Source organism: Chelon labrosus, assembly GCF_963514085.1.
Source record: "Chelon labrosus genome assembly, chromosome: 16".
NCBI classification, from domain to species: Eukaryota; Metazoa; Chordata; class Actinopteri; order Mugiliformes; family Mugilidae; genus Chelon; species Chelon labrosus.
Genome location: NC_140349.1, coordinates 24,857,748 through 24,884,544, shown reverse-complemented (window position 1 = coordinate 24,884,544; position 26,797 = coordinate 24,857,748). Strand labels below are relative to the sequence as shown.

General features: G+C 41.2%; 2 protein-coding genes across 3 annotated transcripts; both read left to right on the top strand.

Annotated features, from left to right (window-relative positions):
• Positions 1–6: 6 nt before the first annotated feature.
• maco1a (macoilin 1a) lies at positions 7–11,482 on the top strand. Of its 2 annotated transcripts, none has more exons than XM_084563478.1 (11): positions 7–198; positions 1,114–1,255; positions 1,360–1,486; positions 1,632–1,755; positions 2,822–3,000; positions 4,069–4,591; positions 4,787–4,945; positions 6,106–6,288; positions 6,373–6,493; positions 6,612–6,786; positions 9,349–11,482. In XM_084563478.1, exons 1-11 carry the CDS (start codon positions 119–121, stop codon positions 9,549–9,551), a joined length of 2,016 nt encoding a protein of 671 aa, XP_084419604.1. In that variant the 5' UTR covers positions 7–118; the 3' UTR covers positions 9,552–11,482. The 2 variants fall into 2 exon arrangements, with proteins under 2 accessions (XP_084419604.1, XP_084419603.1); XM_084563477.1 differs by having other exon boundaries at positions 4,060–4,591.
• A 625-nt stretch (positions 11,483–12,107) lies between these two features.
• Positions 12,108–26,082, top strand: ldlrap1a (low density lipoprotein receptor adaptor protein 1a). The gene is made up of 9 exons (XM_084562935.1): positions 12,108–12,576; positions 19,951–20,093; positions 20,734–20,846; positions 20,924–21,038; positions 22,054–22,126; positions 22,353–22,448; positions 22,893–23,020; positions 23,269–23,303; positions 24,771–26,082. The coding sequence occupies exons 1-9, from the start codon at positions 12,492–12,494 to the stop codon at positions 24,913–24,915; spliced, it is 933 nt and encodes a 310-aa protein (XP_084419061.1). The 5' UTR covers positions 12,108–12,491; the 3' UTR covers positions 24,916–26,082.
• The last annotated feature ends 715 nt before the right edge of the window (positions 26,083–26,797 follow it).

Genomic DNA, 26,797 nt, shown 5'->3' with positions numbered 1-26,797 from the left:
TGTGCATAAAACAACAACAATGGTGGATAATTGAAGAAGTGTGAATATTAGGATGAGCGAATGACATTTCCAGTCACCGTTACCTGACCGATATCTCAAGTGAATCAACAGGGGGAGGATGAAGCGGCGCAATGCGGACTGCAGCAAACTCCGACGGCCGTTAAAACGGAACCGAATCACCGAGGGTATATATAGCAGGTACAAAAAAGGGGTTGGAGGGACGTTATTGTATAACAATGGCGCCTATCTGCATATGTCAAGACCGGGTTGCCACTCTCTGCTACGTTCATATTTCTGCACGCTTCGGTTTTGAGCTACATTGGGAGCTGAATGAATGTACCCGCATATTGTCAAAATTATAGGCCTAGGTTAACGTTACTAGTGTGGCACCTCACACCACGATTTGTCCCTGTGCTTGGTAGATAAATTTAAATTCACTTCGAATTTAAATAAATAATGGCAGTGGTACTTCGCGGATATTAGGCATAAATAACGTTCTGTGGGTATGTTTTCTGCTTAATGAAATATCCTCAACTTGTGAGAAAATTCACGTTGAGGCTGGAGATGACAGCGGCAGTGACAGAGAGGCGCTCGTTTTGAAGTCGGGGTGACGCCGTCGGCGCGGCTCTCACCTGTGCTTTGTCTGGCAGAGGGCTAAACCTAAACACGCCAGTGAAGCTATTATCTTCACGAATAAATAAAGCCAAACGTTGGAGTTGTTGCAGTTTCACAGTAGCATGCTCTTATCTTTACAATGAATGATTTCAAGTCCGAAATTAAACCAGCTGTGCTGTTAAGTAGAGACCGTGTCTAGACATGACATTGTATACATACTCTTGCTATCTCCAACCCCTCTCCCTAACTTGATTGAATGCCTTAAGCAATAATATTTATTTTACCCACTTTAATAACAGAAATCATTGTTATTGTTGTAAATGTCTATTTGCATCAGTGTTAATCTGACTTGAAATCTAGAGGTTACATTCAAAGTCACACTGGAAATGTTTTAACCACACACAAGACTGTTATATAAACCTGATGTCCATCTTAATCCACCATGAACCATGTCTTACAGCTCGTTATCGTCTTTTCTTGTTTCTTTGGTCTCCACAGTACGTTCCTGTACCTGAAGTTCCTGGTGGTGTGGGTGTTAGTTCTGCTGGCCGACTTTGTGCTGGAGTTCAGGTTTGAGTACCTGTGGCCCTTCTGGCTTTTCATCCGAAGCGTCTACGACTCCTTCAGATATCAGGGGCTGGTACGAGCTTGTCTGTTAGACCTTACCCATTTCCCACCTCTGGATGTGCTCTGGAGCGCCAGAGGTTAAACTCTCAAATTCTGCGTCTCTTCTCCCACACCTAGGCGTTCTCTGTCTTTTTCGTGTGTGTGGCGTTTACGTCAGACATCATATGCCTCCTCTTCATCCCCGTCCAGTGGCTGTTTTTTGCTGCCAGCACCTACGTATGGGTCCAGTATGTCTGGCACACAGGTTAGTTTTCTGTGGGTTCTCGGCCAAACAGCTACTTTCACCTTAGAGTCTTGGTGCGCAAAAAAAAAACAAAAACTCATAGCTTTCAAGTCTGTTCAGATCCAATAGTGTGTTTTCTCTCCTTTTCCCTATTTCTTTCAAACAGAGAGAGGAGTCTGTCTACCAACTGTATCGCTGTGGATCCTGTTCGTGTACATCGAAGCTGCCATACGTTTCAAAGATCTGAAGAACTTTCATGTAGACTTGTGTCGACCATTCGCTGCTCACTGGTAAATGCCATTTATTGTTACAAAGAGAGGGGGCACAGTGATTATTGTGGTTAGCACTAATGCCTCACATGAAAAAAGAACTTTGTGGGTTGACCCGTGGACTGTAGGAAAAAATGGACAACGTGTCTCCACTTCCTCCCATTGGTCATAATGACGCTAGAATTCCAGGGATACAGGCAGGTCCATCTTGTAGGTTTGGAGGCAGAGCCTGCCTAGTACTGTCTGAGAGTTTAGCCGTGTTATTGATGACATGCCCACACTTCCATTAGACTCACTGGGGTTTACATTTAATACTGTGCTCTGCTCTGCTATCACCAGTTACAAAGAAACATTGGATTATACACCTATACACATCCTAACTTAACTTAAAAACTTAAAACTTCTCAGAAAAAGGGACACTTGATATAATGAATCACCATTATATTAACAACCTTAAAATGACAGAAACCGTCTTTGATAAAAAGAAAGATGGATAGGCTCCAGCTCCCCCTGCAAAGCTCTTAGAGGTTACCGATAATGAATGAATGTCGTGTAGTTATTCGCAGTTTCCTGCAAGTAATTTTTGCAGAATCATTAAGAATCATTGTGGTAGCCCAATCATAGTAAAAAAAAAAAATATTCAAACTAATATTCAAATGGATTAACTGGCTCAATAAGAAAATGTTTTTGGCTTATAATCGTCTGATCATCCTCTGGAAAGAATGAATACGTCAGGTGACGAAAGGAGTTTCCGGGAATGACAGAAAAATGTTTTCTATTTCAGTGTATTTTTCTGTTGTACTTTCGGCAGATTTGACACTCCACAGCGGGCAGAACCACTTTGTGTATGCCAAAGAATTTACATTTTGATCGATTTTTGGGGGGCATGTGATCTTATCAGATCATTTTTGTCTATTGTCCATGTAAACAGTTAAATTGGAATCTCTAATCAGAATGATTTCAGTCTCGAAGACATTTTCTCCTTGTAAACATACCCAATGATAAACAGTGAAAAAAGGTTCTTTACTGCCTTAAAAAAAAAAAAAGTACATTGTTGGTTTACTCTCAGTATTTCTTCTCCTTACAGTATCGGCTATCCGGTCGTGACTCTAGGCTTCGGCTTCAAGAGCTATGTTAGCTACAAGATGCGTCTGAGGAAACAGAAGGAAGTGCAAAAGGAGAACGAATTCTACATGCAGCTTCTACAGCAGGCTTTACCGCCAGAGCAACAGATGCTGCAGAGACAAGAGCGGGAGGCAGAAGAAGGTGAGGCACACGAATCGCTATTACTGTGGCAGGTACAAGAGTAGAGACAGAGATGACAGGGATATCTCCTCTCAGTTCAATAGCTAACTCAGTGTGGTGGTACAGTAGTTAAATGTGTATTTGTGAAAACTTTGAATTTAATGGTGCTTTCACACCTGTAGTTTGGTTTCATGTGGGTGTTGGAAAAAATGCACACTGTGACCTTTTAGCACTCATCTTTCAAGAGATGTAGACATAAAGGACCAACAGGTGTCTTGTTCATCAAGAGAGGAATATTTGTAAATTAGACTGTGACGATTGACAGCACATCATTTTAGTGTGGCTTATCTGGCTAACCTGTTGTCACAACCAGCTCTTCATGAAATAAGTGATTATGAGCATTAATAGTGCTAGCTGAAAGGAGGGCTGCCACTGAAGACTGGTTTCATTATGAATTCATTTAGAGATCATTTTCTCGATTCATAGCAAAATATCCGAATAGTGAAAAGACAAAAAGGACTGTATAGTTATACAAACAAAGACTGATTATAAAAAAAGTTGTTGTAATTGATTGACATCTGGACATTAGATGTGGCAGTAAACATCTAGACATGTTACAGGTGCTGTGTTTTTACATTAAAATTATAACCACGCTTATGTGGCAACTTGCCACACTCAGGTCGTTAATCTTCTGAATTTATGCTAAAATCGTGTGTTTGAGCTGTCACAGAATTCTGTGATTGCTCTGCTTTACTGTCAAACCACAAACCAACCTAGATTCATACCTGGACCCCACAGTTCTGTGTGGCTTGGCCCAGATTTGTAGTCTGCTGACAGCTTTTATACCTGCTGAAACAACTCGAATTGGAAACGGCCTAAATAGCAGTCTTCCTGTAGCTGCTTGTTGCCATGCAGCTGTCTACCAGTCCTGTCCGGCATTTTGTCTGTTTTGTATCAGTCAATCAAGGTCATCATTCAGTCTGTGTTTATGGCCAAATATGTTTCCAGTTTGCTTTGGAATTTAGTAAAATCCGTCTGTTTATATGTCTTTTAATGCCACATGTGCTTGCTTTCATCCAGCTGCTTTAGCTAAAGGGATCTCTGAGGTAGAACCCACAGTAGTTTCCCAAAACGGAGCGCCTCCTGGAAAGAAAAGCACGTCAGTACCGCTACCAGAGCTGGAGTACCGGGAAAAAGGGAAGGACAGTGCTGCGAAGGAGGGCAAAAAACAAAACACAATCGGAATCAATAACAACAGTATTATACACGCACTGGACTCCAAAATACAGGAGGCAGAATATATTGAGAACTACGTCGGGGCAAAGAGACTGAATAACGACCTGGCAGGAGAAAACATACATGCTGATACCAACACACACACTGCTTCTAAAGAGGAAATGGGGGGGGCGGGGAAGAACTACAAAAATGCCAGCGGAGGCGGGGGCAGCAACTCATCTCCACGGAATCACAGTTCTGCAAACGGCAGCGTGCCAGCCGGGTCTTCAACCAATAAGAATGAGAAGAAGCAGAAGGGCGCAGGAAAGGGACAGAAGGATCCGGTGGAGAACTGCATCCCCAATAACCAGCTGGGGAAGCCAGAGGCTCTAGTGCGGTAAGAGTCACACTGTCATATATATATATATACTGCAACATCATTCTTATTTACTGCACACCCTATGAATACATCCAGAATCAGTAGTCTAGCCCTATATCAGAGCAATGTATCACAGACAGGATGAAGGCTTCACCTCCTGTATGAGAATAACTTGTTGTTCTCTGAACCGTGTTTGCCAATGTTGTCTAAAAGGCTGGAGCAGGATGTGAAGCGTCTGAAGGCAGATCTTCAAGCCAACAGGCAGTTGGAGTCGGAGCTGCGGAGTCAGCTTTCCTCTCTGAGCAGCCAGGACCGCAGCCTTCGCTCTGAGCTGGGCCAGCTGCGCCAAGACAACGAGCTGCTGCAGAACAAGTGGGTCCACGTATACTTGTACACTTCAGCAAAGAGTAAAACACTGACAGCAAACATGCTTTAGATGTATTCACAGTCTTTTCCTTTTTTTGTGACCAAAAGAAAGTTATTATAAAATGTGATTTGCAATGACTCTGCTCTGCACTACTGTATAGAGGTGGGATTTATATGAAACAGATTTTTTAAAAAAAAAAGAGTCATTTTCATGGGTCAGAACGGCACATCTCGGGAAAATTACATACATAGTAGTACAATTGTACAATCATTTGATTCAGCTTCAGTCGTGTTCCTTCCGTCTCAGCACCCACCAGCATCAAGTTAGTTCAATAACCTCACTCATTGTCGAGGAGTGTTCTATCTTAATATCTATTTTTCTGTTTTTCATTATGACTCTGGAAAGCAGATGAGCCACACAGGCTCGCCGCTACTGTCCTGCTCTTGTAATATGTTCTGTGGCTGAGGAGCATCTGTGCTGCTGAAATTATGCTACAGGTGTTAATATTAGATTCATAAAAAGTAAAAATGATTTGTCTTTGTGCCTCTACCTCTACAAGCTAAGTTTACACGGTGAGGTAACACAAGTGACTCATTCCACACACTAATAAACGAGTGGCACAGTGGCTGACAACACCTTATTGTCAATATATCTATCCTGTCCACGTCAAAAGACAAAGGAACCATTGGAAATCAGCATTTTCTGATGTATTGTTTGTACAACTGACTACACAGGAACTCCTCAGCATTATGAATTTAAATCGTTTTGCTGAATCTGTTGCCATCTATGTGCTACAAGTACATTATTTCCTCCACCTTCCTGGAGGTGGTGCAAGATCACTCTTGATGGCGTACTGCTGGTCTGATCGTGAGGCCGATTTCCAAAGATGCCTACAAATCGAATAGTGCAACTTGTTAGAGGTTTTTTATTAGAACATCCCAGGTCTATAAACTCCCGTCATTCCCAACCCCATGCTCCTGATCACATGGTGTATTGGCATCATGTAGGTGTTAATTATGTTTTGTTACTACAAAAATAACCAACATGACAACTGGCTTGACATCAGCAGCTGCAAAAGTAGATTAAATAAATGAGCGGTCAAAATGGATAAACCAGGTGGTCCTTCTCATACCGAGTGTTCATTGTATTCTTCTCTATCCCTCAGGCTCCACAGTGCTGTCCAGGCCAAGCAGAAGGATAAACAGACCATTTCCCAGTTGGAGAAGAGGCTCAAGGCCGAGCAGGAGGCCCGTGCTCTTGTTGAGAAACAGCTGGCTGAAGAGAGGAAGAGGAAGAAGATAGAGGAGGCCACTGCTGCGAGAGCTGTAGCGTTAGCTGCTGCAACTAGGTACCAGTCTTTGTTGTCTTTGTTAGTGGATTCTTGACCGTTTCAGATTTATCAGCTCCTAAAAACCACTCTTCTGTCCAACAGAGTGGAGTCTACTGATTCTCTTCGTGGTCGCATCAGAGAGCTGGAGACCGAGTGTAAGAAACTTAGCATGGACATGAAGCTCAAGGAGGAGCAGATTAGGGATCTGGAGGGCAAGTGTCAGGTAAGACTGCTTTGCTACTCCAACTGCAACAAATGGGATGACTGAACTAAAGTACGGACAGAAAGTCAAATGTTTGGTAGCTTATCTCATTATCTCTCTGCTTCTGTGTCATATGAAGGAGCTGCGTAAGTATAAAGAGAATGAGAAGGACACAGAGGTTTTGATGTCGGCGCTGTCAGCCATGCAGGAGAAGACCCAGCACCTGGAGAACAGCCTCAGCGCTGAGACCAGAATCAAACTGGACCTCTTCTCTGCACTGGGGGATGCCAAGAGACAGCTAGAGATTGCACAAGGTAGATGGCGGCAGCAGAGATGCAGCAAATTACTCATGTTGCTATTAGTCACTCTCAGGATATTCGAGCTTTCTAATCACTGTCTTGAATGAAGCGATTGCTTGTTTACAAGAGAAACTCTATCTTTAAACACGAAGATGGAATCCTAACAAAATGACCAGAGGGTATTGATGAAGACGGATCAGAGATTGCTAAAATATTCATAACTGGCTGTCTCGAGGTCGAACTAATTGATGTTGCATTCCTGTGTGTGCGTGATGAGATGATGAAAGATTAAAGTGGGCTACAAAGTAAAGTAATATCACCATTTGTAATGTAGTGCCTGAGCAGAACAGTTGGTCATCTGTAACCTAATGGATGAACAAGCTTATGTAAGGTCCTGGAAGCAGAATTATAAATACAGAGCCACTACCACAACACCACAGCGCTCTGACTACAACAGCGCTTGGAACCATTTCAGAACTTGCTTGCCACATCATAGAACGCCTTCTCCTCGAGTTTGGCAGCTGTGCTCTGTTGCTAGTCCCATGGGATCATTTGATTACTGTTCATTGCTCTTACCCACCACATTTAAATGATGCGTGGATCACATGTTGTTTGCTTGCTTTGTAAGCATCAGTCAATATGAAATATCCATCATCAAAACCTCGGGGGATTTCCCCCAGTTAATGTTTTAAACATTAACATTAAAACAGAGCACCAGTTTATTATAATATGTTGGTGAACTTTGATATCAGCTATGCTTCTTCTCACCTCATGCCATTGACATTCTCTACAAAATGGTAACAGCAGGTAAAGTACAGGTGTCTTCATTAAGGCTGCGTTCCATTTAAGGAAGGTCTTGCTTTTGTGCATGCATTTACTTCCATGGCTTACTGGGACACTTGCTTCAGTGAACTACAGTTAAATAGTTCAAATATTGCCAGATTTTGAGCATATATCAATACCAAGTACGTGAACTTCAGACTTGCGTTCTTGTTAGTTCAGATTGGAGTTGAACTCTGAAGTACGGACTCTGGAGCACGGCAGGATACAGGACGGTCCATCTGTAATTGGGACAGTAGCGTACTTGAGGACACCCGCAAAATGCCTTCTGGGATATCTGTCTGTACCAAGTCCACACAAGTTACCTCCGTATGCATTCTTGATAAAACAGGCAAAACATCCATGTATTTGGACTGTACTCGGTCAGACGCGTACTTTGAATTGGAACAGTAACTGAGCAGCGAGTGATGATGTTTCACCAGAACACAGACACAGACAAATACTGAGAAACACCCCTTGACTGATCATAGCTGAAAAAGTCCTGGTGAAACTAATCTTCTTTAACAATGGACCAGTCCCTCTGTGTAGCAGGACGTCACTGTCTCCATAAACAGAATGCAGGTGTTATTAATGTCATTTGTTAGAACTGTGCTTCCTTTGCTGGGACTTCAAAATGTCTGCCCTGAGAATAGTCTGTAATGTTGCGACAGTATAACAGTCTGCGGATATACCACACTGCACTAGCAGGTTGACTAATAGTAGCCACAGTGGTTAGTAAAAGGGGAACTTAAGCCCCATCTGGACGAGACATTCAGCAGCAAAAAGCCAAAACTGAAAGCAATAAACTGAAAAGCCACAGAGAATAAGAACTGGCCTGAGAATAATTTTTCTATTTTCTTACTGTATGAAATTAATCGAGTGAGTAACTTTCTGTACATCTACTACACACAGGAACAACCAAGAACTCCTTCAGGCTAGCTTAATGCAGACTAAAAACAAGACTCTAACAGTAGGTAATTACTAGCTTGGCTTAGCCACAATAAATTCTTATCAGAATATGAGTCTCGTAATACACCAATTCATTATGGGGTGCGTTTCAACTGATGCAGAGAGGATAGTCCTACAACCAATCAGCGCTCCACAACTCTCAGATGATGTGTATGACTACGTTGCTCTTCTGTCCATCACTGCATAAAGCCCGCCCAAAGGGCTGATGATTGGCTTGGCGGATGTTTGCTGGAGCATACTCCGTTTGCGATACCACAGAAAAACTGAGGGTGAGGAAGTTCATCTGGCTTTCAGTCTAGGCATTTACAGCTGTACTTGGGAGGCATTTAAAATCTAACCACCAATGAACTGACTTTCACAATGAGGGAGGGTAATGTCAGAGACCTCCCCTGGAGAAGTAAATCCTATCCTGTCAGAATTTGGCTTTGGTGAAAGATGCTGGGCTTTCACGGAAATTTCACAGCCTACCCATCATTGTTGGACAGTATATCAGTATATACGATGTCAGAATTTGTCCACCATTCCACAGTGTTGAGATTTATACCAAGCCTTTTAACACCTTTTGCTTGTATTATGCATTCACGTGATATCAGAATAATGAGAAAAATAACTTCCCCGTTGTTTATTGATCGAGGATTTTCAATTTACCGGGGTAAATAGACTTTTTCTCTTTACACTCCACCACAGGAAAGTCAGAAATCAGTCCATGCTATAGAAAAAAAAAACATTCCTAGAGCTGTCAGGATTCAGGATTTCTTTCAACATTTCTGTTTTGTGTATCTCATCCAGGCCAGATCCATCAGAGGGAGCAGGAGATCGCAGAGCTGAAGCAGAAGATAGCAGAGGTGATGGCTGTGATGCCCAGCCTGTCCTATTCGTCAGACGGCAGCAACCTCAGCCCGGTCACTCCGCACTACTCCTCCAAGTTCATGGACAATAGTCCCTCCTCCCTGGACCCCAACGCCTCAGTCTACCAGCCCCTCAAAAAGTGACTCTGACAGCCACACACCTGTCAGACAGAAATCCTCCCCTCGCTTTCTTTCTTTTGCTCTCAGTTTCAGTTCGGGTTACTTTTGAGTTTACTAGCCCCTGAACGTTTTTGCACTCTAACAACACACACACACACAACCCCTTCATACATATGTGTATTTGTTTTTTTGGTTCTATTATGAGAACTATTATTTTGACAGGTTTTATGTACAACAGGATTTTTGGGGGGAGATTTGGGATTGAGCCATCAGACAGCGTGCTCTTTTTGAAGTGGGAGACAGGAGTACACAAATTGGTTGGCCGAATGTCTACAGAAGAGCCATCACGCATCGCTTCATGTCGGTCTTCTTTTGGTGTACAGTGTGAATCCCCCTCGCAGCCATATTTCTTTTCTTCTATAGTAATCTGACACCCAGGATTTTAATTTAGAAACAAGATTGGCTTGTCATGATGGTTTATTGATAGACTGAAGACGTTTTTTTTTTTTTTCTTTTCAGTTCAGACTTGAATTCGAAGCTCACCTGCAAAGTAAAGCCCTGTGAGAGGTACATGAATGTAATACTGTTCATGTTTTGATATCAGCATTAAACTTAAATCAGTGATTGTTTTGTAAAGTTTCAGTTCAGTTTCGACAATGTACTTTTCTTTAGGAATAATGATATTGAACAGTTTGCTGTGTTCCTCAGATATTCCAGTACTATTTAGTTCCTTTATGCTGGATTAGTGGATTCTCCAGGATTATCAGTAAATGGATCAAGTAGGTGTAGCTTTTTTTCCTTAAGAATACTACTGCTAGATTGGACCTGGCACTGCCAAAATGTCACATCAACATTCACTTGTTTGCTGCAGACACCTTTCCTCTCCCCTCTGGACCAAATTAAAACCCGTTAGGCCATATTGTTAACAGGATTTAATGATGTCGAGGTAACCGGTCGTTACCATTATTTGCAGATTTTACAGTGCCTTGCAGTTTTCTCTTTCTAAGATGCATACTTTTCAATCCTGGGATCTCAAAGCTTCAAAGCCGCTGTCCTCTCTTTAGCTCTGATGCGCCTGCCTGGTTTTCATTTGTACGAGGTAAAGATTTCTCACACGCTCAAGTCAGTATTCACAGGCTGAAACAATTAAGTGTCACACCGGACACGGCTAATTGATCACAATATTGTAGACTCAAAGGGAAAACATGAGACTGGACATGGTACAAGTCATTTCGAAGCGACACAGTCTTGGTATGCCAAACACAAGCCAAACTGATTGTCCACTATTATGCCCTCGAGCTGGCATTTTGTTGTTTACAACAATGTACATTAACTTACTGAGGAATGTTTTCTTTATTTCATTTCGGTTCTTAAGTGCCAAGTGTTGATGTTCAGTTTCCATCCATATTTTGATCGATGTAGCTAGCTAGCATAATGTTTGCAGAAGAGTGCTGTTACTTTTTCGTCATTAGAACATAATTGAATGATGTCGTGTTTACAAGGTTCTGGGCTGATCGCGACGAAGCAGCAGACGGCCAGTTGGACTGATTGTGTTACATTTATTTATTTGTTGCAGACTTTTATTGAGTGGCACTTCTTTGATATTTCCCATCATATTAGGTTGGTTTCCTATATTTTCTACCAGGAAGGATTCTGTGAATGTGTTGTGTTGGGAAAAAAAAAAAAAAAGTTACCCCTGAACCATTTGACCATGTTGTGGTGTCACGTCGCATACCTGGAGAAATGTATTGTTTGTGGATTGCTCTGCCGTTGTGATTTCAGTTCTCAAGTTGCTTTTACAAGTTTGTGTAGAAGGAAGAGATGGTATAAAAAAAAGTGCTTTGTTTTATCTTTTCATTGTTCCACCATGTTTATTTTCTTTATTCAAAGTGACTGTGTCACGCTTTTCACTTTGGTCATCACTATTAAAGAAAGTCTTGCTGGTGGCAATGCAAGCTGTTGAGTGTGTGTACATGTCATGATCTGTTTGTCTGAAGTTTTCCTTTATCTGGCACTAGTCAACGTTACATAAATCTCACCACAAGATGGTGACAGAATCTGGCATCTCAAAAAACCCAAAACAATCCAATCGATATAGTAGGAAAGTTGTGTTGTGAGACTTAAAGTTTCTGGTTATTTTTTTCTTTTTTGTTGTTTGTTTAGTTTTTTTTTATTTTACTGCAGTAAATGCATACCTCTGTCCACACATTTCAAGCAACTGATTCATCTTGAGATGACCTCTCAGACCTTTAAGCCAGCTTGATGCTTCTGTTTACATTGTCTATCTAAAACCTTGTGTCTGCTAGATAAAATCAGAACAAATGTGCATGGCCCCTGGTCTGATGTTGCCTTCAGGTGCTGCTTGGAAATACATATTTCTTAGTAAGAAGTACAAAGATAAAGTTCAGTCAGTTGTTTTAGAGCCGAAACAAAACAAAAATCTATTTTATTGGAATCCTGAGGCCACAGAGATGCCCTTGTCATGAAGTAGTCATTAATGATGAGAAGTATTTTCATCTCTTTGTTAATTTACAGATAGTAAATACAAAATCCAGCCTATTTACAAAATATGATGTCATCTGAAAGTTAAAATGAGTAAATGTAAACACGGGAAAACAGATGAAAATGCACATTTTCCTCAGTGACAGTTCTTTAATGGCCACCAACACATAAATGTTACATCTGAGCAATCATCAAAATAGCTCAAATTTCATTTCTGATGAAAAAGAAAAAAGAAAACTCACTAAATAAAACATAATGTGTCCTGATATCAAATGCAACGAAAATGCAATGTCCCATGTGACCCAAACGCAGCGCGTCTTCTTCGTCAGGCTAAATAGCGGGATTTCTGACTACACTGGAAGGCACCACAAGTCCATGTTCCCCACCAGCAGGCAGACCAACAACACTTCTCCTGGAAGACTCCGCTAACTTCACCGACTCTCAGCACTTCAAAACACCGACATGGATGCCCTCAAGTCGGCTGGGAGAGCTATTATCCGGAGCCCAAGTATGGCGAAACAGTCCTGGACTGCCGGCAGACACCGAAGTAAGAAACGTTTGTTAAGTTAGCTCATGAGATACAAAAAGTAGAAATAAATTTAAATACGTTCTTGTTTGTCTGTCAGCTACAAATGTCCAATTCCTCCGTGTCGACGTTGCCTAACTGCGGCAGCGTTTAACTTCAACATTACGGTTAGTCAAATGTGACATTTTAAGCCAACTTTACCAAAGTTTGGCGTTTTGTTTGAAAAACGAATAAACTACCAAAATGATATAAAGTTGCTTATTGTCAGAAGAAAGTGGCAAAGATGAAGGGTTGACATATTTTAAACTTTAGACGTAGCGGTACGTCTCATTTAGTTTGACAAAGAAAAAAAAAAAAACTAAACAGTTTGCTACGAAATGCTGCAGTTCTGTGTTTTTTTCTCATTCCTTGCTTGTGTTTTGGGGGAAATGTGCTATTTCTTGCTTTGGTGGTAAGTAGCTGTCTGCAATGCGGTTTGTCCTGTTTTAGGAATTTCCCGGAAATGAGGATTATTTTGGAACATAAATAAATAAATAAATAAAATAATCACGATTTTAACTTTGAAATATTTGACAGTTTTTCCACTATCAATAGGCTACTGGTTGCACGTGTTAAAATGCAAATAGTTCCAGATGATAAGCTCAGCCTTGTCCTGAGATTGTATCTTTATAATACAATAACTTCCTTTATTTCCTTGTGATTTTACTCACTGCTGCAGTATTTTGGATTTGTGGATTATCCCAGTCTTCTGAACACCCCCACTCTTTTCACCCACACTGCTAACACTGCTGGAGGAAGTGCAGAGGTCAGCTTCAGGACGTAAACTTACAGTGATATATTTTTCTCTCTCTCTCTTTCTTTCTTGCTCAAGGGCACTTTTACCAGGGGCAGGAGCTGGCCCACACAGCAGCATTAACATGAAACTCTTCTAAGAGCGCTCTGGTGCCCATTGTAGCACTCAAGGGCCACTTTGTAAGCTAAATCTCACTTGATCCTGGCTGTAAAGTTGTGGAGGGGGAATGACCGGGTGGCTTAGAGAGCCTCAAAGCTCCCCTGCCTGTAACCAAGAGGACAAGGCAGGAATGCTGCAGGTCAGTCAGTGCACGGCCCCCTTTTGGCTCCGATTCAAGCCGGTCTGTTTGAAATTCCAGAAAGGCTATTGTTAAATCTATAGTGGCATTAAACAATATGTGCTGTATCGCATAAATCCACTACATTATTGCGTGTAACGTTGGCAGCTCACCTGGAAAAGAGCAGCACCTCTGGAATGTGAGATACAAGTCAGTGGCTGCAGTTACTTCTGACTGTAATGCATCCAACTAACGGTTACCTTGGAAGTATTTATAGTGCAAGGCGTCTAAATAAAACAGAGTAGCCGTTTAAATCATCCTCATTGAACAATCTCTACGTACAGTTCCAGCATGAACACTGCATGTGCCAGTGCAAAGCAGTGCAGAATGTTTTAGAACTTATTTTTTCATCCTTTAGGAAACCGTAAAAATTTTAATCCAGCCCATTCTAACTACAGTTAGCTAGACTGCACTGACTTAAGTGTTTGTATAGAACCTGTGCTATTATTCTGATTATTAGGGGAATTAGCAGCTTCCTGTAAGTGCAGCTACTGACCCACTTGTTATAGATGCAGTGCGTTGTAGTATAGATTACCAGGTCTTCTCCTGGCTGTAGGGCACTCATTCCTCCCCGGCGCTCACTAGGGGTTGTACCGAATAGTCGACTAGTTGACTTGTTGACTTTCCTGCTGTGCCATGAAGCTTTTAGCAGGAAGTCGAGTAGTCAATGATCACATGGCAGTAACCAAACGGGCACCTCCGAGAAAACAGCTGAGGAGTCCGGCAGTTGATTAACAGACAGAGAAGGAGGGTGCACGTCAACCAATTTGTTGGTGAATTTCATTGTCTAAAGTTATTAGAACTTAAACTGTTCTACACTGAAAAGGCTTCGGAGATATGTCTTATTTTTATTTTTTTACCCTGGCTACATTATCCTATCTAACAACACGCTGTGAAGTACTATTAAATGCTACTGACGGTGCTGATTGCAGTAAAGGTGTATTCAGGTCAAGAATATAGATTTAGTTGTTGCAAAGCATTACTTTCTACTGGGTTTTTATGTGTGATGTCATCAAGTAGTCGACATCGACTTAACTTTCACCATATATTAGCCGAAGTTGCTCAACCCCTGGCGCTCACCCATATCAACCATGTCAGACTTCCAGCTCTGACTCTAGCCCTATGGGATCATGTAATCAGGGACTGATTACAGTTGGGATATCAGGCTGATGCAGCTAACTGACCAGTAAACCATGAGTGCCAGGGTTCTTTACCTAGAGATACCATTTCAAACATATACTGTTACTGAGACTCTAATGCAGGGGTGTCAAACATATGGCCTGCTGGCCAAAACCGACCCACTAAGACATTAACTGCAATTTTTCACTAAAAGTAAGTCGGTTACTCATTTATTTCCCATAACTGTTTGTCGTTGGGGGGGGGGGGGGGGGGGGGGGGGGGGGGGTGATAGGCTGGAGCCTATCCAAGCTATCATTGCACGAGAGGCAGGGTACACCCTGGACAGGTTGCCAGTATCGCAGGACAGCTCTTTTATCTTTAGCTAGAAAGTAACTGCTTATCTCAATTTGTCCACTGGGGTCGCACTGTTTTAGTAAGAGTTGTGGACATTACACAACACTAAGGCCCACGACTAAACGGCAGATAGCACCAATGTGCCAAAATTGCATTTATTTTTCTTAAGAATTTTCTTCATGAAATATTTTGTAAAAGGATAGTTCATTAAAGTATATATATATATATATTATATATACTTGTACTTTTTGCATTAATACAAAGGGAAAGTTGTTCTCATTTCTAGGTTATTATGCCGTTATGTTACTGGTCCGGTCCTCTCGACCCCTATCTAAACTGATTTTGCCACACTTGCTCTAAAGCCTAGTCAATCATCTTCCCACCTCTGTAAACTGCGAGCTTGCACTGAGGAGACACCAATTCATCCACCATCGGGACTAAATGGCTAAGCCTCCATCCACTTCGCTGCTTTCATTTCCCTGGCTTGGTCGCTCTAGACAACCTACGCCGGCACGCTGCCAGTGTCAAGGACCAGCCAGAGGACGCTTGTCTGCCGCAAAGAGTCCTTTTTCTAAGTCCTTTTTCTAGGGGCCTCTTCAGATGGAAAAACGTGACAGTGCCAGGGCACTATGATGCTGATTATGGAAAATCGCTGCCAGGGTAGGAATATTTCCACCTCGTAATTAACTAGTTATTTCACCAAAGCATGGGTGAAATAAGACTTGGCTCTTCTAACAGTCTGATTCTGTTTATAGATGAGGCTTTGTCTCCTTTCCTTTGTTATTGGTGCATTTTGATGACACATTTAACAGTCAGTTACTCTACTAGTTACAGTGGTACTGTTGATTGGTGGGAAACCCAGTAAAATGTAACTCTGTATCGCGTTTTTCCTTAGTGGCATCCTCCAGGCCTGAAAAATGAAGCCAATGTTGAAGCAGTTCCTAAAATGCCCACTTGGGAATGTCTCCAAAAGCAAGTCAGTCCCCATAGACCACCATGTTAAAGCCCTGTTTTTCAGCGGGAGTAAACATGTTTACAGTCTGGTGCAAAAAAAAAAACAGTTTTGGTCTCTGTCAGCTGTATGAGTGAATTTTTAAATAAGTCACCCGTTTAAATTAAAGGCTTGTTTTGCGTAAATATTCCGCTTTGAGTGACAGGTTTGTAACCTCCCAGGTTGCTGGTTGTCTGCCACTCCACCGTTTTGGACCATTTTTGTATTAGCTCAGAGTTTGGCAAAGTCTGGTACAGCCAAGCTGGCATCAGCCAGAGCTTCAAAACCTCTCTCCAGGAATCCTACGGGGGGCATCATGTGGTTTATCCATCTTTATATACAGTCAGTGATTATGTCTGACGGTTCAGATGATTTCAACTTTGTTTGGTGATGTAGAGTAGCCCACCAGTCAGATATAGGAAGGCAGGCTTCTAGGTTGACCTATACTACACTGACTTCTGTATAGAAACCCTAGGATCATAGAAGTAGGATTACATTATTAATCCTTGTTGTAAGCCTCGGCCTACTGCGCGTACTGGCTGCAGTTCTAAGAAAGATGTGCCTCTGTGTTATTGTATGTTATACAAAGAGAGATCAGCAGAATGATTTGTGATTGTTTGTGCATAGCTTAAGCTCTAGATCCCTGCAGTGGGATCATCTCCATTAAATAATACAAACATACTGGCTCTGCAGCTGCCACAATATGAAATCATTTTTAGACTAGATTAGCTAATGTGTGCAGCGGGTGTGTAGTTTGACAAGTTGTCAGAAGTGACAAGAGGAGTAAGCTCTCTGCTTTAGGCTGGAGTAAGTCCTCAAGTTTGGTTTAATTGGCTTTCATTAAAAAAAACTGCAGTTGAGGCAAGGAACTATTTGACAGTTGCGGCAGTAGCTCTTTTTGAATTCTGCTGTGTTTATTTGCCTCATTTCTGCAGGCTGATCTGTAAACTTCGGCCAAAATGCCTCTGAAATGCTTATTTAACTTGGCATCTGCAGATACTTCCAAACCAGCACATTATCACTAACGTGTTTACATTTTTCCGCATCGGTGGAAATCCTTCACATCAGCTCAGAAGAGTTTGGAACTCTGTGTATATGTAGATCAGTGGAGTTGACAGAAAATTGTTCAAAAAAATAAAAAATGGCACAGAGTATGCTAGGGGTCTGAATTTGTAGGGCCACAGTTAGTGGTTTCCCCAGTGATCTAATGTTTGGTGCAGACACACAAATCACCCAGGACGTGAACTGCCTGTCAGTTGGAGCTTTTTGGACCAGCACTGTTGTTGTCATAGTGTTCACCAAAGACTTTTCTTTGCATTTAGATGCATTAAATGGATACTCATCCATCACTGTTGGATATAATTGAAAACTGTGGAGCTGGGGCTTTATCCTGTCTTCCTTTTAAATTCCCCCTTCTCTCTTCCTCTCCACCTGTCTTTTAACACTCTTTCACTTATTGTATATCGGAGAACTAGCAACATTTTACTCCCAGCAATTTAATCTCTTAATACCAACAAGTGCTGAGGTTGTTTTATTTTCATTAGGGCTCACCTGGATTTACTTGGTCTCAGTTCCCACATGCTCACAGCTGTTTCCTTTCACGTGCACTCGTTCCTGACCTTTGAACCCAGTGCCCTGCACGTTCTCAGTCTTAGCAGTGCCTGGTACCTGCACTGTAGCTGTTTTTCTCAGGAGAGACAGAAATGAAAACTGATGCTGGTACTTTTATTAAAAATGGGATACAGGCTGTTCAGTTATCTTTTCCCACGTGACAAGAATCTGGAAAGCCTGCAGCGAAACCTGCCTCGCTCACCATCCGTTAAAAGGGTGAAGGTGTTTTGATGGAGTTTTGTGTTTTCAGTGCCATTTTACAAATGTTGCCATTGAACCCTTTTGATAGTTTTTTTTTTTTTTTTTTTCTCTCTTATGGATACTGGTGTAAAGTGTTGACGGGAGGTGACAATGCATGCACAGAATAGGTGTTCACAGTAACAAGGGCTTTGTTGAATCACCACTAAGAGCTATAATAACCGTTAGTAGGCAGAGATTACAGTTTGCGCATTAAACATTATAACAGATTGTTTCAAACATATCTTTTTTTTTTTTTCCCATAAATTTGTGCTTTTCATGGCTGCCTATGCTTGTTCACAGAGCTTCTTTGTTCATCATTATCTTTCAAAACTTTCACTAAAATGACTGCAGAAGAAGCCAGAATTTAGTTATTGTGTAAACTGCACCGTTTGGTTTTGGGGTATGATACACCGAGGCAAAGTAGGGCTGCCACTGTTGCCACTAGTTCTTCAGTGTGTTAGCCATATCAGCAGCTTGGTTTTCTAACTTTAAACCAGGCTTAAACTACAGGACTGATTGCCACAAATTTTTCTTCAAACATTCATTGACCCCAGAGGATGAAGTCTGACGAATTTAGTCTCAGCAACTGCTGTATGTTCCCCGTGGTGAAGTTCACCAAGTTGTGTTGCTCATCGTCATGAACTGTGGTGCAGGTATTCATGTTCCTGTCAGGATAAACTGTTAACACTTTTGATGCTAAAGTTACCTGTAATTTAGTACCACTGTTAAGCCAAAATTCTGTCAAATACTCTGACTAAATACCTCTAAAACCAGCTGTATGCTGCTTCAGTGCCTTAGCATGCTAACATTCCTGCTAAATACCAGCATTTTAGCTGCAGCCTGGCAGGACCACTGACTGTAGACTTGTTTCAGTGTATGCTCACAACAATGTGCAGAAAGACATCTTGACTGTGTTAAAAGGGATTTATTTTTTTTTGCCATGATGAACAATATTAATCAGTGGTATCCTGTAATTATTCTCTACACAGTTTTAAACTATGTAAAAGCCTTTTCATCAAACGTTTTCATGCAATTTACAAAAGAAATAGCATTTACACCATAAATGCTATTTCTTTTGTAAATTATTTTGTTAAGTATTTTGAACCATCTTTCATCAGTGCCTCCATCAGCCTTTAAAAGCCCTTTTGCTGGTCTCACTTGACAACATGCAGTCTTCCTTTCATATATAGTGTGTGTGTCTTTGTACATGTGCCTGCACGAGTATGTGGTATGCGCTACATCCCAGAGGAGAGAAATGCCAGGAGGATGCATTTCTTGGTAATGCTCATGTTTTTCCGTTCTTGCCGTCCTCAACCCCTCCTTTCGGTCTCTGAAGAAATCTGTGTAAACACTGCTACAGTGTCAAGGTCGGCCAGCAACACACAGAACCTGATAAGACACCATACAGGTATCAGCTGTTCTTTTGGCAGTTACAGTTTTAACACTGTCTCTGCACATTTTCAGGAAAAATATTAGTAACTTGTTGGCAAGATTGAGCCTGTAATGTGCTTTCAGATAGACAGCTGTTGCTTAACTTTTGGAGAGACCGGTTAAACTGTACATTGCTGTTGTCACAGGATGTCATAGTCCACGTGTACATGGTCCTTACTCATTGCCTTGTTATTGTCCAGCCCTTTAAGTTGTTGGGGAGATAAAATATTTACTTTACATGCACCGTACCTCTGACCCAGATACCCTGTTTTGCCTTTTCACTTCAGGGATAGAGCAGATGAAATGGCTCAACTTTAAGTTCACCATAGACTGTTTACGTTTCCTCAGATTTTATGTTTTTCTCAAGAGCTTCAAGTGTTCTCATCTCTAGTGCTATTTATTTTGGAATGTGAAATGGGAGAAAAACTATCTAAATATTCAGTGTTTTTACAGGAACATGATTAATGATGATCAATGTATTGACCCACTTGTCCCTGGAAACTTGTTATGTCTCTGTAGAGCTTCCAGAGAACTGGACGGACACACGGGAGACTATCGTAGAGGGCATGACCTTTAACCTTCGACACCTCGGCATGACACTAGTGGATCAGCCCAAGGGAGAGGAGCTGTCAGCAGCTGCTGTGAAGAGGATTGTCGCCACGGTCAGAGTATCTAATATGATTTGTTTTATTTCAGAATATATTGCCAACTTCGGTAACAATCTTGTTTGAAAATGTTTCCAGTGGTTTTATAGGTGCATGATAGTAAACTATTTATTCAACTTCAAGTGGCCATTAAAGGAACTGCGCTTTTTGACACTTCACACTGGCTTCATTTTTCAGCACTGGAGGTAGCCACTTGGTTTTCACTAGCGTGACTATTGGGTCAATTGTTCCAGTATTTGGGATTTCACCACATTTTACTTGGTACTTTTCATAAATTATTTACAAGGTCCATTACTCTAAAAGTGGACTTACAGTCGTTGCTAGGAGTTTCTGGGAGCCAGGGTTGTAGAGTTTGATTAATGTTTGGTCATTGTATCTACTGATACTGATACACTGATAAATACTAGAGGCTTGTGTTTAACATTATCTGCATTCAGTCATTCATACGGAGTGTACAAGAGATTATTTTGTAAGAAATTAGTTACTGTGAAGGAGAAGAGTGTTTCTTACTTTGCCTAACATTGTCCGCCATCAATGGTATGACGCGGTGTAGTTATAGCATGATACAGCCATACCGTAATTTCTTGATGCAGGACTATTCATTGAAGAATCTTCTGTTTCAAATTCTCTGTGACAGGCTAAAGCCAGTGGGAAGAAGCCTCAGAAGGTTGCTCTCAAGGTTTCTCCTCAGGGAATCGTCTTGTACGACAGCTCGAGCAATAAACTCCTGGAAAACGTCTCCATATACAGGTACGTGTGCAGCACCGCAGGCACATGGCTTAAGTATCCTTTGTGTCCTCCTCTAACCTGTCACCCCTGGCCTGCAGAATATCCTACTGCACGGTGGACAAACTGCATGATAAAGTGTTTGCTTATATTGCTCAAAACACCCTCAATGGGACCCTGGAGTGCCACGCCTACCTCTGCTCCAAAAGGAAAGTGGTGAGTTTAGAGTGACCTTTTTTTAATTTGAAATGAAAGTTAGTCAAACATTTCCCAAACTTACTCTAGTTTTAGGGGGTGCAAGCATGTCTGTGTGGTTGGTCAAATGCTCTATTTTGGCTGTAACTCCCCCTACCTACCACATGCTAAGGGGAAAGCCCTGATAAGCTTTTTGGAACAGCCATCATTTATCCCTTAACTTTTCTCCGTGACACCACAGCTCTTCCTTCACCTCATCCCTCCATCCTTAAATGGAAACCTTAGAAGTCCATATCCTGTCATCTTCCTGTGTGTTGAAAAATGGAAGGGCACTTTTCTTCTCATCTTACCTGCTTCCACTCTCATCTCCTTTTCTTCCAGGATAACATGACAACGATTTACTTCCTTAATTCTCATTCTTAGTGTGGCTATTAAAATACTACTGTTTAATACTTTCTGTCCTGCACTGCTGCTGCTCTTCAGTCCCAGCATGAACAACTTTGCCATCATTCAGATGTATATTGAATATACCAACTCTTATATCCACCATATCTGCCATTTGAAGGCAAAAATCTAGTCCCAGTTAAAGCTAAAACAGCTTTTACTTACCGATTTTCTTTCCTTTCTTTAATTGAAAAGCATTAGTTGTGACTTTGAACCCTCTTACTTTTGTTGGATTTGTGGATGCTTTCTCCAGTTAAGCTACGGTAAATTTAAATGTATTAAATTGTATATTATTATTTTTTAGTGTTGTACAGAAACCAACATTAAGTAGACAGATGAAATTCCTATTCTTTGAGGACCACTTCAGGGAACATCCTTTATTATAGACCAGAACTGTCCTTGGTTAAGATTTACTTTGCATAGCTATCACAATCAGAAAACTCAATGTTTCTTCTGGAGTCACAACACTCTCATGAAAGAGGAGATGTGTTGAGGATGATATTGTAATTAGATGTCACTGAGGTTGGTAAACTCTAATGCACTCTTTCCAGTCATGATCTGTTACAGTGTGTATTGTTCTCTTGTACTTCAGGCTCAGGCAGTGGCTTTGACGGTAGCCCAGGCCTTCACAGTAGCTTTTGAGCTCTGGCAAGTGGCCAAAGAAGGTACGCATGACAGTCTTCTCCCTTCAAGTCCTGGAAATGACACATGCCATCTCCACCTCCCACGTACACATCAAGTCCCGTCTACGTAGGGGTTGTTTCATCAGCGTCTGAAATTGCTTATGTTTGCTCTAAATCGACCTTGATTCACCAAGGATATTGATGTCTGCTGAACAGTTGCACAAAACACGTCTTGACCTGCTTTTGTTTTGTCTCTTCTCTTTTCTAGAGAAAGGGAAGAGAGTGAAATCGGGTTCGGCTGGAGAGGCCAGCAGCAGTTCCCATTCAGAGAGATCGGACAGCTTCGGGAGTCTGAAAGGAACAGGTGAAAAAATACAGATGCAGTGTCTGAAGTGTGTAGAAATTGTAGGAACGTTATTATTGTGTTTTATTTATTTAATTTATTAGATTTATAACAACATATATTCCATACTCAAGGGGTTATTTTAAGGCCCTGAACTTCCATTTTATCTGCACAGAATCTCTTTACAGTTTGTACAAACCTCTGTAAGCCATTGTTTAGCTGCATTTCCACTTCAGGAACTAGGAGCCTTCAGAAGTAGTTTCTACTGCAGGGACCAACATCAAAATCGATATTTTTTTCATCACTCAGGGGACTCATTTGCTTGTAGTAGTAGTTTGAGGAAACCTTTTAGTTCCTTGGAAATAGTTCCTGGGACTAAAAGTTCCAATTACTTAAGTTGGAAATGCAGCTTATGTTACCATCATGTATTACTAATGGATTGGCCTTCCCTTTCCTCCCAACTAGATGTTGCCACAGACAACTTGTTGGACTTTGAGGACAGTGTGAATGTTGTAGTGGAGACCAATGGGAATGTAGAGGAGGATCATCTGGACAACCACAGGCCCTCTGAGACCAATAACAATCCTGCATGGGTATAGTCTATACTCTTTCTCTTTTGGCTTTGGCTCTGTTTTGAACAAGTTGATAAGTGAGATGGTTGCAAATCAGTTTCGTTTAACTGAAGCCCTAATGATTTTAAGGGTGAGATCTGGACACAGTTTATGTTCACAGGTCCTAGAGTATGCCTGAAAATGCTTTGATAGCATTTGAAAATATCATTTCCATTATCATTATATCATTTTCTAGGGTGCATATTAAACCAAGGTGCTTTTTCTTCCAGGAAATAGAAGATGGTTTGGATGAAGCCTTCTCCAGGTGAGATGTTTGTGATGAATATGTTAAATAATGTAAGATTAATTTGAGGTGATTCTCCTTCCTGCTTGTTGGCAGTAAAATGCACTAAACTCTGCCTCTTTGGGTTTACTGTAGTTCATATTTTCAGACAGCTTGGCTTTACAGTGCCACCTACTGATGATTTCTGTGGACTGCCGAACACAAACCCTCCAAAAAACCCTCTCTGATTATGTAGAAATTGAGGAAAAGCAAGGATAATCTACGCAATCAGTGAGAAATAGTTTGACAGCTGAACTTTAAACTGTCCTCAATGTCCTGCTGTGTGTTTGTGTCCCCAGCTGTGCTCTGGGCAGCTATGGTTCACTCCCAGGTAAAGTTGAGCACTACTGTTAACAGCCTCACTTAGTGTGGTAGTCCTGATTACTAACCTAACATCAGCCCATTCCATTCAATCACCGCAAATCCAATAACACTGTTTATAGGCCAGTAATGTCAGTCAGTAGTGTGAAGTAGCTTCCTCTGCCCTTTATAGGCTCCCTGATGTATTCATTGTCAACTAAGTTTAAAGCCTGTAGTATTGAATTTCAGTCAAAATGAAAAGTGTCGTCATCCCCGGAAGTGTTTTTCTCCAATAACATACATAGTTTGTGTTTGTCTGAATGGACCACAGCAAAGGGAATAATGTGTCTCCACAGAGCGGGCTTTGTTGGGTGTTTGTGTTGCTGGTGTGAAAGTGGAGCAGTTGAACTCTGTGGCGGATCAACACCATTTATCCCAGGGTTCAGATGAACTGAATGTCTTGAAGTAATCCTGCTGACCTGCAGCCGGACTCTGTGTACATAGTTTTATTCCTGAGAGAAAAGGATGTTTGCGGCCGGAGGGACCCAAATTAGAACAGATTGAAGTATTAGTTATATAAACCAGTCTGGGAGGCTGAGCTGCAATGAAGGCAGCATTATAATCAGTAGCTGACCTAAAACTAAATGGCAGTGTGAAATGAAGACCTCCTTCTCTGGTTAATACGCTAAAAGAAGGAGGGAATATGGCAAGACTTGGCTGTTATTATACTGCCCAATACTATTAACATGAGCTAGTGAGCTTCTTACCTTTTATCTTATGTTTTATTTTACGCCGTGCAGACTGAGCCAGCAAGGTAATTTCTCCCTCCTTTACAGCTCTCACTCTGAAAATGTTTGCAGAAGTAAAAATCATGAACCAACTTCTGGCTTGTTTATCACAAGCTCTTGTTTGTTTCCAAGAAAAGTTTTGTTTTTTGATTGGAAAACCTCTGCTGGTCTATGGGTAACCATCATATCCAATATTCATCATAAAATCCCCTAAAAATGCCAAAACCCATTACGGAAATAAGTGGAAGTAGTGAGAGACACACTGTTGCTTGTTGGATTACTTGACAGAAAGTAGAAGGATTTCTTTCTTGCCAAGAATTTTATTTATTTATTTAATCTTTTTTCTTCTCTGTCTTCTCAGACTGGCAGTGTCACGTACTAACCCCCAGGTCCTGGACATTGGGGTGACACCCCAAGACTGGTTCACTGAACCTGACTGGGACAGCACCAATGGAAACACTTCCAATGGTTTCAGCCCTTTAGGGAGTGACATCTTGGGCTTCTGACCAGAACTGCATAACATGGAGAGATGACAACTAAGATTAGGAGGAGGAGGAGGAGGGGCTGTCTTCTTATAAGATTAACGTGACAACAGTGGGTATTTAAGATGAGGCTACAGCAAGTCCACAAGGGAATAAGTGTCGACCTGTGAAGTGAGATGAAGTATTTGCCTCTTGTTGTTGCACCCCTCATATGAACAGTTTATTCTCCTTGTGGAAACAGCACATGCTGCTATCCCCACGCACCAAAGCAATAATAACATCCTTTAATGTTACTCCATCTCCTCTGTTACTACACTGCACATATTAGTACTAACGTGTGTTCACCAAATCATCTCCTGTCACCATTTGTTGTGCTTTGTTTACTCAAACACTTCTGGTTCTGTAGTTTGCCGTCATAATCCGAGTCTTTTTGTATGTTTAGTTATAATTTATAGTACATAATTATTTTTTTATGGATGAAGTAGGACTTAATTTGAACTGATGAACAGGCCTTAATAACAGCAGGACAATCAGCAGTGCTCTACCTTCAAGTTACAAAAAAAGAAAACACTAAATGCTAGCTTAAGTTCATCATCAGTGGATTTAATTTCCGAGGAGTTGGCCTTCCTCAGCTTTGAATGCAAACTGAAGATTGTTTTATGTCTGAAAATCTATGTACTTGTCGTATTTATGTGAAATATTCCATTCAAGACATGCAGAAGTGTAACAGTGTTATCTTGAAATTAAGCCCAAACGTGTTCACAGTCCATTGTGGCCACTTCATTGTATAATCCTACCAGCATTGTATAGAATTAAAATATATTCACGAATTCAAAATATTATGTTTGTGTCCTTATTAAGATTATAAAGGATACACTCACACAACTTATTGAGTTCAGTCAGTTCACAAGGTACATCTAGCAGTTTTGGAGCTTTCGGTCTTTTTCATAATCCTTAATTTGAACCATTGGTTAGACCCTTCTGAAGATAACATGAAACTACAGCATGTTTATACCGTGCCTCTTAGCATTTAGCTTACCATCGCATGATGAGCTTTACTGTTGTTGCTAGGCTTTTTGTATTTTTTTGTTTTTATGCTAAGCTATGCTAACAGTGCTAACTGCCAACATTCTGTTGCCAGACACCACAGGACACCCTCAGAAGGCCCATGTCCATTCTCTGATGAGTCACAACTGCTGTGGAGGCACAAGGGAGACCTACACATTATTAGGAAAGTGGTCATAATGTTATGCTTGATTGGTGAATCAATCTTCTTCTTAAAAAAAAAAAAAAAAAAAAACTAGTGGGGGCTGACTGCTGTTAACATAGACACTTGGTTTTAGTTGAATTCAATTCACTTGGAATCAAAGTGAGCTGGTATATCTGATTTAAATGGAGTCGGCCACTGATGTTTCTTGTTTGTGCAAGGTTACTATATATTATATTTCATGAATCTCCTTGCCACGTGCTATTTAATACATGTACTTGCATTATTACATCAGTGGTCTGACTATTTTCCAATCTTTAGTCCCAAGTTTAAGTTTACTACTTAAAGTGAGTGTTCTGATTTGTTTCCCTCAATTACCACTTATAAAATGGTAATATTTGTTTGGATCTTCTTTTATCACCACTGTGGGATAAATGAAGGATGATTTTATGTTATGTGACGTACAGTTTGTGTGTGCCACCAGCAGGGGGCAGCCCTGTACTAGCCGATAAAGTGAAGGCCACACAGTATATTTTCGATGACTGCTATTTGAGTGTTAAACGCTATCCGATGCTGGTCACATCACCAGCTCTGGACCAAGACATTAATTTGTAGTCTCGCGCTGCCAGACGATGATGTTACAACATGTCTAATTTTGTCTAATAAGCCCGTCCTCTTCCTCCTCTGTTGTCCTGAATT